General features: G+C 36.7%; 1 protein-coding gene across 1 annotated transcript; it reads left to right on the forward strand.

The window, feature by feature from the left end:
* Nucleotides 1–2,311: 2,311 nt before the first annotated feature.
* LOC140236758 (V-type proton ATPase 21 kDa proteolipid subunit c''-like) lies at nt 2,312–12,683 on the forward strand. The gene is made up of 7 exons (XM_072316687.1): nt 2,312–2,491; nt 4,440–4,488; nt 5,686–5,769; nt 6,484–6,561; nt 8,524–8,645; nt 9,646–9,836; nt 10,604–12,683. The coding sequence occupies exons 1-7, from the start codon at nt 2,434–2,436 to the stop codon at nt 10,637–10,639; spliced, it is 618 nt and encodes a 205-aa protein (XP_072172788.1). The 5' UTR covers nt 2,312–2,433; the 3' UTR covers nt 10,640–12,683.
* The last annotated feature ends 4,742 nt before the right edge of the window (nt 12,684–17,425 follow it).

Genomic DNA, 17,425 nt, shown 5'->3' on the forward strand with positions numbered 1-17,425 from the left:
GAGACATAGTTTTGACGAATTTTCGCCCATAGGGCTTTGTCAAGTCAATACATTTGACAGTTTATTTTCAAGCAGATATAAATCAAATATAGATCAAAATAAAACTCATCGTCAGTGGTAGCGCGTCCATAACAAAATGCGCACATACACAGATAGCGCACAAAGTAGGACATCACAAAGAAAACTAGGAAGGTAAGGAAAATACAAGAAGCGCACCTTACCTTCCTACTACATATTTATATCTGCTTCAAAATAAAATGTCAAATGTATTGACTTGACAAAGCCCTATGGGCGACAATTTGTCAAAACTATGTCTCTCACAGAGTTTCTATATTGAACTACTGTAGTGAATCCATACTTTCTTTAGGACTACGAGCAGAAACTAATTGCTGTTATTCATATATATATATATATATATATATTATATGTGATAAAAACCTAATATATATATATATATACATATATATATATATATATATATATATATATATATATATATATATATATATATGTGTGTGTGTGTGTGTGTGTGTATGTGTGTGTGTGTGTTTTATATTATTTTTTTTCTTAAATAATTATGTTTTAAGTCGTCATCAGAGGTTTAGGATTATGAAATTCCCATATTGGCATCTTGGCAAAAATTTGTTGAACCCACCAATCACTGTCCTGTAAAAATTTCACATAATGTCTACCCAAGGACCAGTACTACGCATGAGACTGAAGCTCAAGAATATTTCATTTACCTGTTTTCTCAACAACAACAAAAAAGAAAAGAAAAGAAGAAAAATAAAATAGAATAAAAAGTTTTCATTCTCCTTTACCCTCACTTGTAGCTTTTGTCCACATAGCAATACTTTGCATATGTTGAAAAATCTTATTGAACACAGAATATTGCAATGCTCAGATGAAAGCAAAAAAAAAAAAAAAAAAAGAGAGAGAGAAAAGGAAAGGGTTGTAAAGCTATCAGTGACAACAACAAATTGATTGCACATAGTTTTGGACAGATAGAGGGAGAGATAGAGAGATGGAAGGTTATCCATGTACTTACAATTGATCTCTTTTCTTGGAATCTATTGCTATTTTTTTTTTCAGACCCGGTATAAGAATCAATCGCACTTATTTAGGGTAACGGTATACACAAAACCAGTAATTGACTGTGTCCATGGCATTGACAAGTCTAGTACAGTAACCGTGTCCTGAAGAAGGCACTGATTGCACAATCAGTATGTCAACATTGAGGCCAAAGGTAAACGGAGAGTTGACCATCCGGGGTTTTCATGGGACTGCGCGCGCGCGCTAGAACGCCTAAAGTGGGGATATAAGAGTCAATTTTATGACTGGGCAGGGGTTAGAACGCCTAATTTGATGCCATGAGCCAACTTGAAATTTATAGTTATTGTACAGTTCCAGTACTAGTAGCATTGACGTAGAAAGAGCTTTGCCTACCTCCATGGTACATGTAGTACTAGTACTGTTTACTTGTACCTACACAGTATTCTAATATTGTCATTGTACAGCAGCATGTATTACTGAAGTATCTCCGCCATGGAGCCTCCATGATGGAGGTTGAGTTTTTGCCACTGTTGGTTTGTTTGTCTGTCTGTCTGCAAAATAACCTGTAAAGTCATGAACAGATTTGGATGACATTTCCAGGATAATGACAATGTTTGAGCTTGACAGTGCATGACCATCATCACCTTATAATAAAATCATAATAATAATAATAATAATAATAATAATAATAATAATAATAATAATAATAATAATAATAATAATAATAATAATAATAATAATATAAAATTATTATTATTATTATTATTATTATTATTATTATTATTATTATTATTATCATTATTATTGTTATTATTATTATTATTATTATTATTATTATTATCATTATTATTATTATCATTATTATCATTACTATTATCATTATCATCATCATCAACAACAACAACATCATTATCATCATCACCATTGGCTTGCATTTATGTATCTGTCACGCCAGTGATCAGAAAGATAGGCACTTTGTAACAGAGGAAATAGAAAAGAAAAAATACATATGAGGGAAAATATTACGCATTTCTTTCCTATTCATAGAAAGTAGTTTAGAGTTGCTTTATCTAAGGTGTGATGATGTTGTCATACAGGTGGTGTGTGCGAACCGGAAGTCATGCGCATCTACAGAAGAGTTCAATCGCCAAAGGTCAACTCACTTGCCTTTATTGTATGTTACGCTGAACGCCCGCTGTATGTATGCCGTGTTGGATGCTGCCGTACGGTGCTATACACTTGCGAAACTGTAGAAAAACTGCATTTGGTGTGAGAAACGGCCCAGATCAGCACATGATTTACTGATTTGCTGGCGTGTACCAGGCTAACTGTGAATACTGGATAGTCCTTCCCACTGTTTGCTGGAATAAAACAGGCACTATGGGTGTCAAGATATACACTTTCGTGGGTGTTTTGAGTGCTATTGCGGCAGGAGTAGGTAAGAATAATTTTTCTCCGATTTTCTCTACGTTAGGCCTACTTGCGTAGACCTAATTAATGTTAGATTGTCTATGTTGTTGCCTGTGATGGGTTTCAGTCTCTTAAGCTCAATTTGATAGCTTCGATAATGACCCTGAAATTACTTATCGCTGACACATAAGAGCGTGAGACAGTTTGGTGCAATTTACAGTGTATGTCGTGGATGCTGAATTCAGTATTGGGCACAGCCGGCCGGTCGGTCAGCCACAGATAACCACCTGCTACTTAGTATATTGTGCTATAGTATTAACAAACACCCGCCTACACAGTTGATCATGTGATGGTGTGAGCTGCAGCTGTACAGCAGCTGCAACTACCAAAAAACATTGATTCATGGGCGGAGAATGAGATGAGACGTGAGAGTGAGAGAGGGTGGACAATACTCGATATCTAGCTAGAATACTAGTACTGCCGACTACTGGTAGCGCTACATTGTCAGATGATTGTAGTTACAGGGGCTAACAAATTTGTTCTAGCATCTGTAGAGTCGTCTTGAGCGAGTAAACTTGAAAGTGATTTCAAATATTTCTCAGTTTAACCGACAAAGTGATTTGCTCATTAAAATTTACTTTAAAAGTGGAAATTTTTGCAGTGTTGAAATTTTTCTGCAACCAGATAAACTAGCGTAAAAATAAAAACACGAAAATTTTTTCGCTTGCCATATCATGTGCCTGTGATCTACTAGAACTCTGTGTCTTGATTCCGCGGAATTTAAAACATGTGAACTCTTTCATACCCAGCCAAGCGCAAAAAATTAGTCACACAAAAATATCCACTTTTATAGTATTGCCTCTCCCACATTTCAAGAACAATTTAGGACCCAAGGAGGCAGCTCGCTCAGATGACACTGCGTCAAACTAGTTGGAAGAGGAGCTATTAATTAGTATTACTAGTTCTACGTATATTAGTAATGCAAGCTGCACGCCTTTCAAAATTCAACCGCCTGCTACACTAAATGCTTTTGCACACTGTTGAACCTTGGTGCTGGTGCCGATATTTGACTTGCACAAGGAGCACTTTTTACTTCATAATTTATCATTCTACTAAAATGCACATATTCTAACATCATGGATTTTTACTGAGGATCAACAATGCAGCATACAAATTGTAGCATTAGCTTTCAGCTGTGCATATTTTGCCGATTTCTGACCCGATACCGACAGCAAATTTGCCAATCCGATTTTCCTATCTGATCATAGCTCGAGGTTACACCACTATCTAGCCTACACTACATGTGTGTATGTTCAGATTGGGTGAATTGTGCGAGTCTCATGCTGATTGAGTTGGCAGCCCTGTGATCAGATTTTTCATGGGTCAAAGACAAAACCCTCTGTGGCCTGTGCTGTTGGATCAACAGTGTGCCACTTTGTAGCACAATCGCCACAAGTTTGTTTATTGTATTTTTTTATCAAAGATTTGGGAATGTTCTTTGTTTAACTTTATTTCATTCTGAGATTTAACAAGAAAAAAATACACATCAATGGTTTGATGTGTATAATCTGTATTGAAACTATTAGTAAATTTCTTCTAACCTTTATGTTTCAAATTATGGTACTTTTCATGTATACTCCATAACATCTAAGGGTGAGAAAATATCTGACATTGTGAAGTCTAAATCATATATTCAACCTTTTAGTACCCTGATACTTTCCATGATATTTCTCTGTAATACAAAAACTGTATTGATTTGTGCTGAACTAATTAGCCAATACTTACAAGTATCACAATGATTAGTAGCACTGATCCATGACCAGGTGCAGCATGGCTTAGGGTTAAAGATGATACTGTTGTGAAACCTTGATTGTTATTATGAACTGTACACATTGATCTTTTTTCTTTTCTCTTCTTTTTTTTTTGTACATCACCTGTTAAAATTGTAAACCTCTTATTTCTTTGTTCTGTTGCAGTGCTTTGGTACCTTCTCTCGGGACAGATATACAGATTTGACATAGGATGGTGAGTATTTTCACATGGATACTATGATTTATATCATTCACAAATTGAATTAAAGAAGGTGTGATGTTTAAAACACATTGTAATAACATTGTAGTGTCAATGTTATCAGAGTGCTGGCCTGTTGTTATTCAGATGTTAGAGATTTTGTTGATACTTTGTACCTGATGATATACAGTAGAGTGCTGGCCTGTTGTTATTCAGATGTTAGAGATTTTGTTGATACTTTGTACACGTACCTGATGATATACAGTATGATGCTTTTGCTATACATATTTATTGTAGTGGCCTGAAAATTTTCCTGCATGCATATGAACAATGTACTCACACTATATTTCTGCTTGAGTAAGCTTTAATTGAATTTGTGTGCTATTTCACTGAAATTGTGTAGTAACCAGTAGGCCACAGACCAGCTGCAGTGAATGTTTTGCATGTACTGTTTCCTATTGATTTGGAAAATTATTGTGTAAAATGATAATCCACTCATCACGACCACCTAGAAGAAACTGAAAATTTGAGAAGGTACCCTTGTATGCACTGTTATGCTCATGTTATTTCTTTTTTTTTTTTCACATTCCAGCTTTGGCCAAAAATATCTTTTCTGATGATGAATTGATGTGAGACTGTATTGAAATATTGACACCAGATTTGTTCCAGATGTGCTCTTAGATTCATGATTATGAATGATAATTGATTTCTTTGGGAAATAACCCTAATAGTACTGTATGTTTATTATGAATACAGGAGTGATCTACTGTCTAACAATACATCAAAAAGAAATGTGATTGGGCTTTAAAATTGTGTTATAGCAGCTCTAAATCCTAATTTCTACATGCAATACAGATTTCAGCTGTGCCCTCCACATTCTATTTGAATCAAATCAGACAGACAGAAGTATGAATGAATTAGATTTACCCTCAAAACAAGCCAATTCAAATTCTCAAGAAGAAGTCGTGAATGTGCTATGCTGAACTCCTTCAAAAGTGACATAATAATTAACTCATCGATTATGGTTGCTCACCAAGAAAATTATTTCCATGCCAGTGAAGGTATTACATGCACAAGGATACTCTTTTGCTGGTTTTCTTAACCTAACAAAGCTTTTCTACAATTCCCTTTTTGATCGTGCGATCAATCGATGACATATTTAGGGATGGAAGTCTATGACCAGCCTCTTTGTCTCTCATTTCATTCATTCAGGTTCCTGCTAGCTATCGAGCCCTACATGTGGGCAGACATTGGGGTCGGTCTCTCAATCGCACTCTCCGTTGTTGGTGCGGCCTGGTGAGTGAAGCACCATCCCCCCTCTCCCCCCCCCCCCCCTTTCTCAGGAAATATTCCCCCTGAACATGAGATGCTGTGATGTTTTGTGTCTTTTGTCGTCCATCTTACGACAGCAAATATTGTGGTGCTATTTTTTTTGCCACCCATATTGGTGGGAATTCATTATTGCAGTAAACCCCACGTGGGATTGGGATGAGTTATATCATTACTTTTGTGTTCCTGTGTAAGATGTGACAATCTGAACAAGGTTCATGTGGTAAGAACTCGGCATGAAGCAGATAAAAACAGAAATTGCAAACATTAAAAAGATATAAATGGAAAAGATGATCACTTATCCGTGGAATGGTAGCTAGCTGTAAAAGCTAGATAGTCTTCCTATTGTACAGAGTTCTATTTTGTGTTTCCTTTAATATTTTTTTATCTTTCTTAGCAAATTGAAGTAAAATTGGCGAAGACTTCTGTGCTTTGTTTTTTCTCTGAATGAGATAGAGATGCAGCAACCATGTATCAAGTATGAAAAAGCTCTGTTGTCTGCTATAGTATTAGTAGCGTCTTTAAAATTAAGCTGGATATTTGAATGTCTGTCAAGCCACCCCCCCCCCCCCAAAAAAAAGGAAGAAATGTCTAAAGCTTAATTTGTAACACAGACTTTGTATCATATGTGATAAAAATTAATTATTGATTTGTCTGTACAATATGTATCTTTCCTTTCAGGGGAATTTTCACAACTGGAACGAGTATTATAGGTGGTGGAGTTAAAGCACCACGAATCAGAACAAAGAATCTTATTAGGTAAGTGATACGATCTTGTGTGTGTATGTTTCATTAAGTGTTTAATTCTTATGTCATGACCCTCTTACACTTTAATGCCTTCTTGTGATTAAGTTCACCTTATAATATAAGATGTAAATGCAGTGATATCTCCATTTAGATTGTGATAGCTAGCATATAACATGTATACTGTAATGTACATGTAAATTTAGGAACTGTTTTATGATCCACTTTAGAATGATCACAAGTAATGATGCATTAATTCAAAGGCTGTAAAAATTGCCATATTTGAGTCAGTGTCTTGAATATTCTCAGCACTGGAATGATGATAAATGTGGTACAAAAATTATTTATCATATTACATGTCCCAATGAACAAGAAGAATCTGTGTATATATAAAATTTACAGAGTAAGAGAAACAAACCCTCCCTTGTAGTGTACTTCACATGTGTACTTGACATGCAATTTACATGTAGTGTTTCTTTTATGTAAAACACCTGGGGCCCGTTGCTTAAAAGTTACAATATGGTAACTTTGCCATCCAGTGGTAACTACCATGGCAACAATACTCAACAGCCAATCAAAATCAAGAATTCCGTGGAAGTTACCATTGGATGGCAAAGTTACCATAATTGTAACTTTTATGCAACGGGCCCCTGAAGTGCACATACACAATACACTTTGATAACAGACATAATGGTGCATAGCACACTGTACATGTTACATAGATTTGCCATGCTGGTGTTTTGTGGTATGAGTCTCATTCCTAGTCTGTCTGAAAGGGACGTTACCCATCTCTCAACTCGAGACAGGAAGTGACCAAAAACCAAAAACAAGACCAGAAGTGCAGTGATCACTCATTCAATTCCAGGATGTGCATTGTGTACATGGTTTCTTTATGCCGGGCACGAACACATATGATATATTCATACCATGACAAAGTAACTGAAGGCTGTTGATAATGTTTTGTTTTTGTTTGTGCTCTTCCTTTTTGGCTTTGTATGAGTAAAGGGTTTTGAATTGAGTGTTGAGTTTGTTTCATATCATTTCAGTCACTCCAACCAGCAGGGCCTACTACAATAATGTACTTAGTCTGTGGAGCATACTGCTACTCTTTGTTATATGCATACATGTCAGAAAGAAGAATGGTAGTCATGTTATTGATACACTTTACAAATTCAATATGTAAACACATTGATATTGCACAGATTTACGTGTAGATCAGTAAGATCAAAAAATGACATAGGAAACATGGAGTATGCAGGCCATTGTAATGCATTTTTGGTTGTATTTGGGTCACCACAAATAAATCTTCAGTGTACAATCTAATGTTGTACATGTGGTATTCTATGTATTTTTAGCTCACCTGAGCCAAAGGCTCAAGTGAGCTATTGCGATCGCCCTTCGTCCGGCGTCCGTCGTGCGTCGTGCGTCGTCCGTCGTGCGTAAACTTTTTACATTTTCATCTTCTTCTTGAAAACCTCAAGACTGATTTTCATCAAACTTGGCAGGTAGCATCCCTAGGGGGTTAGGAACTCAATTTCTTAAAATGGGCACCATGCCCCACCCAGAGGGCCCCAATCCCCCAAAATTCAGGAATCTTAAAAAATTTGGGCCCTTATTGTACATTTTCATCTTCTACTTCAGAATGCCTGGTCAAATTTTAGTAGAGCTGTGAATAATTTAGATAAGTGACTGCGTGAAAGGTGAACTTGCGATATTCAGCTGAGCGCTAGACCCGCGGGTCTCTTGTTTTAAAGGTCATTTTTATCTCTTGAGGATTTGCTGATTACAATGTACTGGAACCTTACGTATCCACATCTAACATTCCAGCTTGAAATAATCTTAGCATAATGATATACTTGTACATAGTAACTTGAGAGCTCAACATCGGTGTGCGTGCACCGTGTATAAGATTTCAACTGGTTCTCAAGAGTTATTCATGATACATTGACCTTCCCTTTCACTCCATGTCCTGTCCAGTATTATCTTCTGCGAAGCCGTGGCCATCTACGGAATCATCATCGCCATCGTTCTCTCGGGTCAGGTGAAAGACTACGGGGTGGGTGTGTCAGAGGATTTGATGAGGAAAAACTATCTAGCAGGTATGTGACATTTTAAAGAAAAAAGTGATAATAAAAGGCAACAGGCCACGCCTTTTATTAGGATCTCTTTTTTCACCTTGTTTTTGGATATCTCAGCCATTTCAAAACCGATTTTCGTAAAATAAACTTTTGATACCCCTTAGAATTACATGGTCTTTGTCATCTCATAGAGTGGTTTCTGAATATCTCGCAAAACGTCAATCCTCACCTCGACCAGAAGTGTACACACCCTTTAAATCATCCAGGGTCCCATTTCATGAAAGATGTTGGGATGGCAATTCTTGCTAGAGTAGCAACTTCCCATGGCAACAGCCAATCAGGAAGCTGGATTCTTGTCATTACCGTGACAACTGCCATTCCAGCAAAAGTTGCTGTCATCACAACTTGTTAATGAAGTGGGGCCCTGGAAAGTTGGGGTGTCATCAGAGAGCTAATCACATGCCAAAAATGAGAAACTATTTTGGTACAGAATCACAAAAGATGAAATTATTTGATTATTTAATTTTGCTTTTGCTTTTTTTTTTTCCTAAAATTTTTTGTTACAAAAATGAAAGAGTTCCACAAAGCGTATTTTTTTCAAACTTGACAGGCTTTTAAAAGTATTGCATTGTAATAAGGTGCAAAGTGATTTAGACATTGTTTTCATGGAAGGCTGCATGATTGTTTCTCAAAACTATGAATTTATATTCATGCAGTGAGCAAGGGAAAAATGTATATTTATAGCAGGGCTCAACACTAAGTTATGTTCTCTTGTGGCCCGTGTGGGCCACTAAAATCTTTGAATTTGAAATTTTGATGGCCCAAAAAAGAATTGTGTTTGCCTGAAATGAAAGTAAACATACATTAATTTCTTTTTTTGAATCTCAGTTGCCTGATCAGGCCACCAAAAGATAAGCTTTTAGAAAATTTAGTGGCCTGACATCAATTTTTGGTGGCTCTGGGCCACTGTTGATGTGGAACCCTGTATATGGCCTTCTCCCCATACCTTTCCCCTTCTCAGGCTATGCCATCTTTGGGGCGGGGCTGACTGTTGGCTTCACCAACCTGGCCTGTGGTGTCTGTGTCGGCATTGTGGGCAGTGGGGCGGCCCTGGCAGACGCCCAGGATGCAAGTCTCTTTGTTAAGGTGCTCATTGTCGAGATCTTCGGCAGCGCCATCGGCCTCTTCGGTGTCATCGTGGGCATCCTTCAGGTAAAGAAACTTATCGGATTATTGGAGTGGCTGCAGATGCAGCACCTATTCATGTCTTCTTCTTTTTTGTAAAAGGCTTTGGAGTAGCCCTTATATGAAGTAATCATATCATGGTATCGTAAGTGTTTCACAAAGAGGACCATCCTTGGAATAATGATTTGATTAAATGAAAGACCACAGATTCACATTGTCTTGTTATGCCAATGATGCCCACACTCACTAGGTTGATTATCATGGCACTAAGTTGACTGTTACAAAAGAAAATAAGCTTAAAAAAAAAAAAAGGATAAAAAAACTGGCAAAGTTTCCTTCAAAAAATGACCAAATATAAGAAAACTATTAAAGTTTCACATTTATTCACAAAACAATGACTTCAGTCACAATGGTGGACATGTATGATGCTACTCTAGATAAGGCTGTGATATATTGCACTTGCAACTTCACCATTGATAGTTACTTATACTGCAAAAATCTTGTTTTTTTTCTTTAGATCAATTATTAAGTAGCTATACACCTGACCCCTTGAAAAGTTTTCACATGATCATTATAACTTAAGGATGACAAGTATGATGTCTAGTGATTCCCTATCTTATGACAGACAAATGTGATATCTTGTTCGAATTCATTCTTTAATGAGACGGTACCTAGTCAAAGTTTGTTGGTAAGTTGATTATCATTGCGACTGTTGAGGTTGATACATGCACCTGTCTTAAGCCATGACATAATAATTTTTGTTTGTATCATGAACCTGTTGTCTCCCTCTACAGGCCAGTAAATACTCTTTTCAGTCGGGTAGCGATTAGGAGGGACGGACGGAGACTTTCAAACGACGCATTCCAGCTCATTCGTGCGGATGACTCAGTTCTGCGATCACATCACTTCCTTTGCAGCAGATATGTGGACCTTTTTGTTCAACTCATGGGATACTTGGACAGGATTTTCCCCAATCCACTGTATCATTAGATATTCTTTAATATATACAAGTTATAAGGATGAAGTATGTGGTATATACCCCTGAGCAAACATTGGAATTATTGCAAGCTTGGGAGTGCCATATACCAAGATATATGTGCCAAAAACCAAACAAGGAAAAACAACGCAAAACAAAACACAACATCATGTCTATTCAAGCCAACGACAGTAGATGTACCCCAAAACGATGGTTATGAATTAGTGAAACTTGTGTATGATTTTGTTAAAATGAGACTTAACTTCAAAGAGCTGACTTTATATTCTTGTTTGTTAATAACCAATAAATGGCAAGAATGCTTCTGGTTGTGCAGAGGGAATTTTAGCATGTGTGTAATTCTTTTGGCTGACAGGCACATGAATAGTTGTGTGGATTCCAGTGTACAAATAGAATTTACCATTTACACAAACACTTTGTCTATATTGAATATTCTCTTCTCACCCATATAGAAACTTGTTGAAATATTTTCAGCTGGTTGTTTTCTATAATAGATAGAGAATCATAAGTTTTGCATGGGAACATTTAAACAGAAGCAAATTTCTGATTCAAGTACTTTTCTGGGGCAAGTAATTCCCCTTTTGGCTTTTTGGGGGGATGAAATGGGCACTCAATTGCAATTAGATGCAGTCATTATGATTTAAAACATGTCACCCTCCAGCAAAGCAAATGTCTCCTCTTCTGTACAGTGACACAAATCCATACAAATGCAGACTGTATACAACTGTAATTGTATAAATTAGTCATATTAGTATTCTTTTGTGTCAAGAAGAAGTTGAAATCAGGAAATGCGACAGGCACAGCCATCTTCCTGTTTCCTGCATGTATGAGAGTCCCATGATGATGCTTGAAGATTTATTTCTTGCTCTTCTTTTTTGTTTTTTGTTTTTTGTTTTTTTTGGTTAACCCCACTTCTTAGAACTTTGAGCTTGCGGCATCTTGTAGGGTAGCAAGAGTCACGCTCGTCTTTGGATATTTCTTTCTTCCTGGTGGTACATGTATTTGCATGCTGGGAAAGTGGGTGCCGGTATCTCACACAGATAAGAGAAAGCATTGTGAGACAGCAATATGAATGGGTTGTAAATATGAATGACAAATTTGAGAGGATCTGTTACTCTTTCATCTTCAGTGCGCATTCTACTCTGTTGTGAAGGTTATTTTTTGTCTCTGCAGGCGTCCATCTTTCATTTCGACTTTGCCAAGCGTGCACGAATGATCAGTCAATTCCTTTTCATCTGTGTTTATCTGTGCATTTGTACAAACATAAAGTTTGATCGTCAGAGTCACGTTTGTCAAGTTTGTAGATAGGTATCTGGACATTACGCATTTCCTTTTATGAAGTATGTATCATGTGAATTATTGCAAGCCAGTACTCAAAAGTGTCCCTCTTGTTGTATTGCAGAAGATTTCGATATATGTTTGATGTTTTATTTAGAAATGATATATATTTAGCTTGTAACTTTATGCAGAAGAGAATAATAAGAATCGTCGCTGGGGCGACAAGACCTCGTATCTACAAAATGTCAAATGTTCAGGAAAGCCAAGAAACATGGCGGCCAAAGCACTATACCCAATGGGACAGCCATTCCTTTGACGTGCCACGGTGGCTTCATTTTTGGGGTAAGACATCTAGGATTTGGACAGGACATCACTTAACCGATTATTTGACCATAAATGCAAAAAAGTCATTTTCACCAAAATTGCAGATACAAGGTCTTGTCACCCCAGCGACGATATGCATGTGGAATTGTTTGGGAAAATGCATTGAACTTATAAGAGATAGATAGACATATTCTTGTGCATTGTGGGAGGTAACAGTATGTGATGTGTTACCTGAACTAGGAATTTAATCTATGTGCCCAAAGAGAGTGCAATTTGTTCTTAGCGAGGGGGAGGGGGGTGGGGGGTTTGGACGGGGGGTGTGTCCGAAGATAATACAGAGTTGTGACATTGTTGCATGCCACTTGTAGCAACTGCTGATGTGCACATGTAGCACATGAAACAGCAAAAGAAAGTAACTACAGTTGATGTACGAGACTTGTCATGAAAGCAACAACAGCAGCCATAAGGGTGTCCATGATGTTTTCTGCTCGTTGGAGCTGTTGCAGCTGTTGCACACAACTACAGTGGCGAGCAAGATGCATTCTGGTAACCTCAGTGAGTGACAGCGATCAATGGCAAATAATCTCGTCCCAGATGAAAGCCTCTATTGTAGATAGTGTTGCTTGGCAGTATCATCAGTTGACAACTGAAATTGTACCAAATGTTATGGTTGCATTGCTTTGCAGGTTCAAGGATGCATTGGTTATTTCTATCATGTTGTCATTCTGATTGCTTGGTGATGGCAGACCTTACCACAGAACTGAGAAATGCATGATAGGGAATCAGATAGTGCACCACACAGATTAATCAATATGCCACTTTTTGCAGTATAATCAGAATCACATACATTTGTATGTTACCTCTAGATACACATGTCTGATAGTCTGTTCATTGAAACATTGCCAGTGCGTAGATTTGAGATATGATGTAGGTGTATGTGCATGGTGTTATAGAGTTTGAATGCTTTCAAATGCTCCATGTGTGTTAAGGTATGTGTGTTTGTGTGTATAGTTTGAATGCACATTGCCTAAAAAGCATTAATAGTGAGTTAATAGCTCTGCAGGGGAAGGGGGGGGGGGGGCAGGCCAGTCAGGTGCTTTTGAAATGAGGTTTAGATGAAAATGACATGGTCCAATTGATTTTACGTAAACAGGTGTTCAAGTTTATTTTCATCATGTGCTTTTAAAACGGGAATTGGAAGAAAATGAAATGTGGTCCAGTTGGTTCGCCTGAACAGGTGGTTAATGTTTCCTTATGTGCTATTGAAATGGGGTTTAAAGAAAATAAGATAGGGTCTGATTGGTTGCCTAAATGGATTCGTGTGAAGGGTCAAAGTAGAAGGCCTAGGGATGATTGTCCTTTCTGTCCTGTCGAACAATCTTCCATGAAAGTATATGTATATCAATAATGTTTGATATATTGTATGTAACATGATTGTGAAAGAATAACATAATAAAGCTGGTATGGTATATATGTATACATCATGTGTATTAAATACTTGTACAATGTTATGGTTTTGTACCATGTTTGTAGATGGTATGCTTGTGAGTGAAGTATAATAGACTCCCATTATAAAAAAAAGTCTTCGGAACCGGCAGTTTTCTATTGTTTTATCAAAATTTGTCATAACCAAACAAATAAATAACAAAAATACATAGAGTGGATAATGTTGCAACCTGAATTTTAACTTTGTTGTAACCAGTATTTCGTTATAACCGTGTTCATTATAACAGGAGTGCTTTGTACAAAGTTAAATTTATGTAAGTCATCATCTGAGTATACATGAATCAGACAAAAATCACAAAATCATCAAAGTGAAAATGTTAGAGATTTGTTAAATTTCTCAAATTGGAGGCCTAGTGCAGGGCTCCACACTAACTTTTATTTTTGGTGGCCCAAAGGCAAACATCCTACCTTTTTTGGTGGCCCGATCAGGCCACCAAATTCTTCACTTCTGAAATTTTGGTGGCCCGACGTGCGTTTTTGGTGGCCCCGGGCCACCGTTAGTGTCGAGCCCTGCCTAGTGGGTTTGTGTATGTATGTACATAGATCTATAATAATCTTCTGTGTCCTTCCTGTAGTACACTGTATGTGCTAGTGCGTGGGCGTAGGTTTTGAATTGACTCAGACTTGCAGTAACTGAATTACTGATTTGTCAATTTTAGAAATTTATGACAGTGATATATCCATAAGGTAGGTAAAAGCACTAGAATGGAACTTAATTCCATGGCAGAGTTTCCTGTGACTATGAAAAGAATAAAGTCCAAAGAAAAAATGACAGTTTTGTAAAAGATGGGTATGTAATCAGGAAAGTACAAACCAAAAAAGTTTTACATCTTTTTCAGGAAACACTTCAATCAGGTCATTGCAAATTAAGCCACTGAAGACTTGTCCGGAGTGTACTTGGAAGGTGTCTATGGGAAATGTGTGTTATAGCAATATCAGCTTGTCCTCAATGGCGAGGCGATTTCTTGGTCACTGATTTTCATCTAAAAATAAATACTTAGTAGATAATTTTTGTCAATACTTATATGTCATCACAGCTGAGTCATCATAACTCTATAATAATTTGATACATAGGCTATAATAGCTTCTTAATAAATGCATGAGAAAAATATTTTACTTGAGATTTTAGGGAGTTACAGCAACTCATCCAAATTTGATTTTGGGGTTAAGACATGTGAACATTAAAAATTTAGTAACTTTGTTTTTTTAGTGACTTTAATTCAAGGATCCTTTCACTATTCTACTTGATTTTATTTATGTCATTAAACAAAACATGAAATGGAATTTCTCTTTCAGTGGGAGATTAATAGAACACATCTATCTGCAATCTAGGAAAACGAAGGGCATTCGTGAAACATTGGAAATTAGTACTGCACGGGAGCAGCATTTTTGACAATTTAAATGATTATGCTTTACATTGGAATTGCTATGTTCACAATGGAAGTACAAATGTATTACGCTGGAAAAGCAATCACCATCAATCACATTAACAACAACGATAAAAAAAACATAACTTCAATGCCTAATTAGGGAGCTTATATATAGCATCAACAACCACAACACAGAATGCACAACACTGTCACAGCCATTTTCCGAAGTCACATTTGTACGTTTAATCCCAATTCGTGCAATGTAACTCCTTTAACAATTTAATTGTACCGACATATGCTAAAAATATGCTTGTACATAATGAAATATCTGCCTCTCCAACTTACCCTTTTTACAAATCACACTTTTTTTTGGTCATAAATACTTCTTTGTGTACCAAAATAAATGACTCATCAATAGTGTGACCACATCCTTACAGGAATTATATGATTATGATAGTACATGTGTATGTGTAGATTTAGAAACATACATACATCTATCACAAAATATCCAGGGATCATGATCCTGATATATGTACAATGTACTGTCCGTCATATATCTACCATATATCTGCTTCTATACCCTTCCAAGAAGCCCATAGTTCTCCAAATCTTTTGGCTTTATCAAATCCTGGCTCTGACAGTTATCTCTCTTGTTTCCCCTGCGGAAGGAACCCTTAGATAGTGCTAAAAGATAGTTTTAAACGTTTAGATCACATCGTATACATATAATACACTATACACTGAAAGAACCAATGGAATCTGAAAGCCCGCTGTACAGAAGCTCAAATAAGTAACGGGTAAACATTCGTCGATCGCCTTGTTACGACTTTAAATAGAATCCATCAATAACTTATCAACCTCTACTGAATATAAATACTGTTTCAACATGAAGGAAAAACATCCTTACACCGAGTGCATCACAATATTTTTCGCGCGCTATGTAACCTTTAGTGAAACATGTATTTAGTCGGAATCATTTTTTTTTTTTTCTCACAAGGGTGCGGATTTGGACACCATAGATCATGCAATGATTGCTGATGGGGTGTTGATCATTTTTAGTACATTTTCATAGGATGATAAACACATATAGAAAGTCATTGAATATTGAGAACACATTCATCAACATTTATATCACTTTGAGGAAGACAAAAAAAAAATAACAAGAAAATTAGACGCTAACATTTGATGAAACACTGAATACAGGAAAATGTGGGAGTTTCATCTGATTTCGAATTTTTTACTCTGCCCAAAACCCACTTTTCAGACTTTTTGGCAAATTCAAACACAGTGCACTCCCGTTATAACGAACAAGGTTATAACGAAATACCGCTTACAACGAAATACCGATTACAACGAAGTAAATATTCAGGCCGGCCACAACATATCTGCTGTGTGTGTTCTGTTATTATTTATTTGTTCGGTTAAAACGAAATTTCGATGTAACGAAAGAAAACTGCCGGTCCCGAGGACTTCTATAACGGGAGTCCACTAACATGGAAATGTTCTTAGTTTAATGTAATGTAGACCTTTCATTTTTTCTTTCAAAAGTTTAAGATTTTCTTTCTTTTTTCTGCAACTAGGCCCTCTCTCACTGCCCTGTCGAATTGCCTTGGGATTATACGGAGGACATTTTCCGGAGAAGGAGTCAGAGGTCTCTTTATGCCCCCTTTGTCCTAAATTTTCACAATTTAACATTTTTATGTAGAATTTAAAACTTTTGGGGTATTACATGTGTATCTGAGGTAATTCTTTGTCACATTTTACCGTCCCTCTATTGCGTCACGGCTCTGGATTTAAACATACTGTCGCCATGATGTCAAACATAATGCGGGTAGAACAAACACACAAACTGAAAAAAAAAATGAAATCCTGCCATTGCCAAATATAGGTCAGGTGTTCGTACAATTATCTCAAGAAAAAGCAAAACCAAAAACTCCGAAAGCTTTGTTTAGAAAAAATACCCACTGCCGATATGCATGGAACGTCAGACTATACATGGTCAGAGATAACGGTTTATTTCAGAGAAATTATCTAAAATAGTGAGCAAAATTTGGATGATATATTGGATGTTATATAAAAGCTAAAACAAAGATACTATATCACGGGTATATTGTTTCTGCACGACACTATATACACGAACATCG

The sequence above is a fragment of the Diadema setosum genome, chromosome 13, assembly GCF_964275005.1.
Source record: "Diadema setosum chromosome 13, eeDiaSeto1, whole genome shotgun sequence".
In the NCBI taxonomy this organism is placed as follows: domain Eukaryota; kingdom Metazoa; phylum Echinodermata; class Echinoidea; order Diadematoida; family Diadematidae; genus Diadema; species Diadema setosum.

Bases quoted from the DNA above. Each gene is read 5' to 3' on its own strand.
- LOC140236758 (XM_072316687.1), top strand. From the start codon at position 2,434: ATGGGTGTCAAGATATACACTTTCGTGGGTGTTTTGAGTGCTATTGCG. The intron at 4,489-5,685 runs GTGAGTATTTTC...TCATTCATTCAG, and splicing joins TACAGATTTGACATAGGATG to GTTCCTGCTAGCTATCGAGC. The intron at 5,770-6,483 runs GTGAGTGAAGCA...CTTTCCTTTCAG, and splicing joins TCCGTTGTTGGTGCGGCCTG to GGGAATTTTCACAACTGGAA.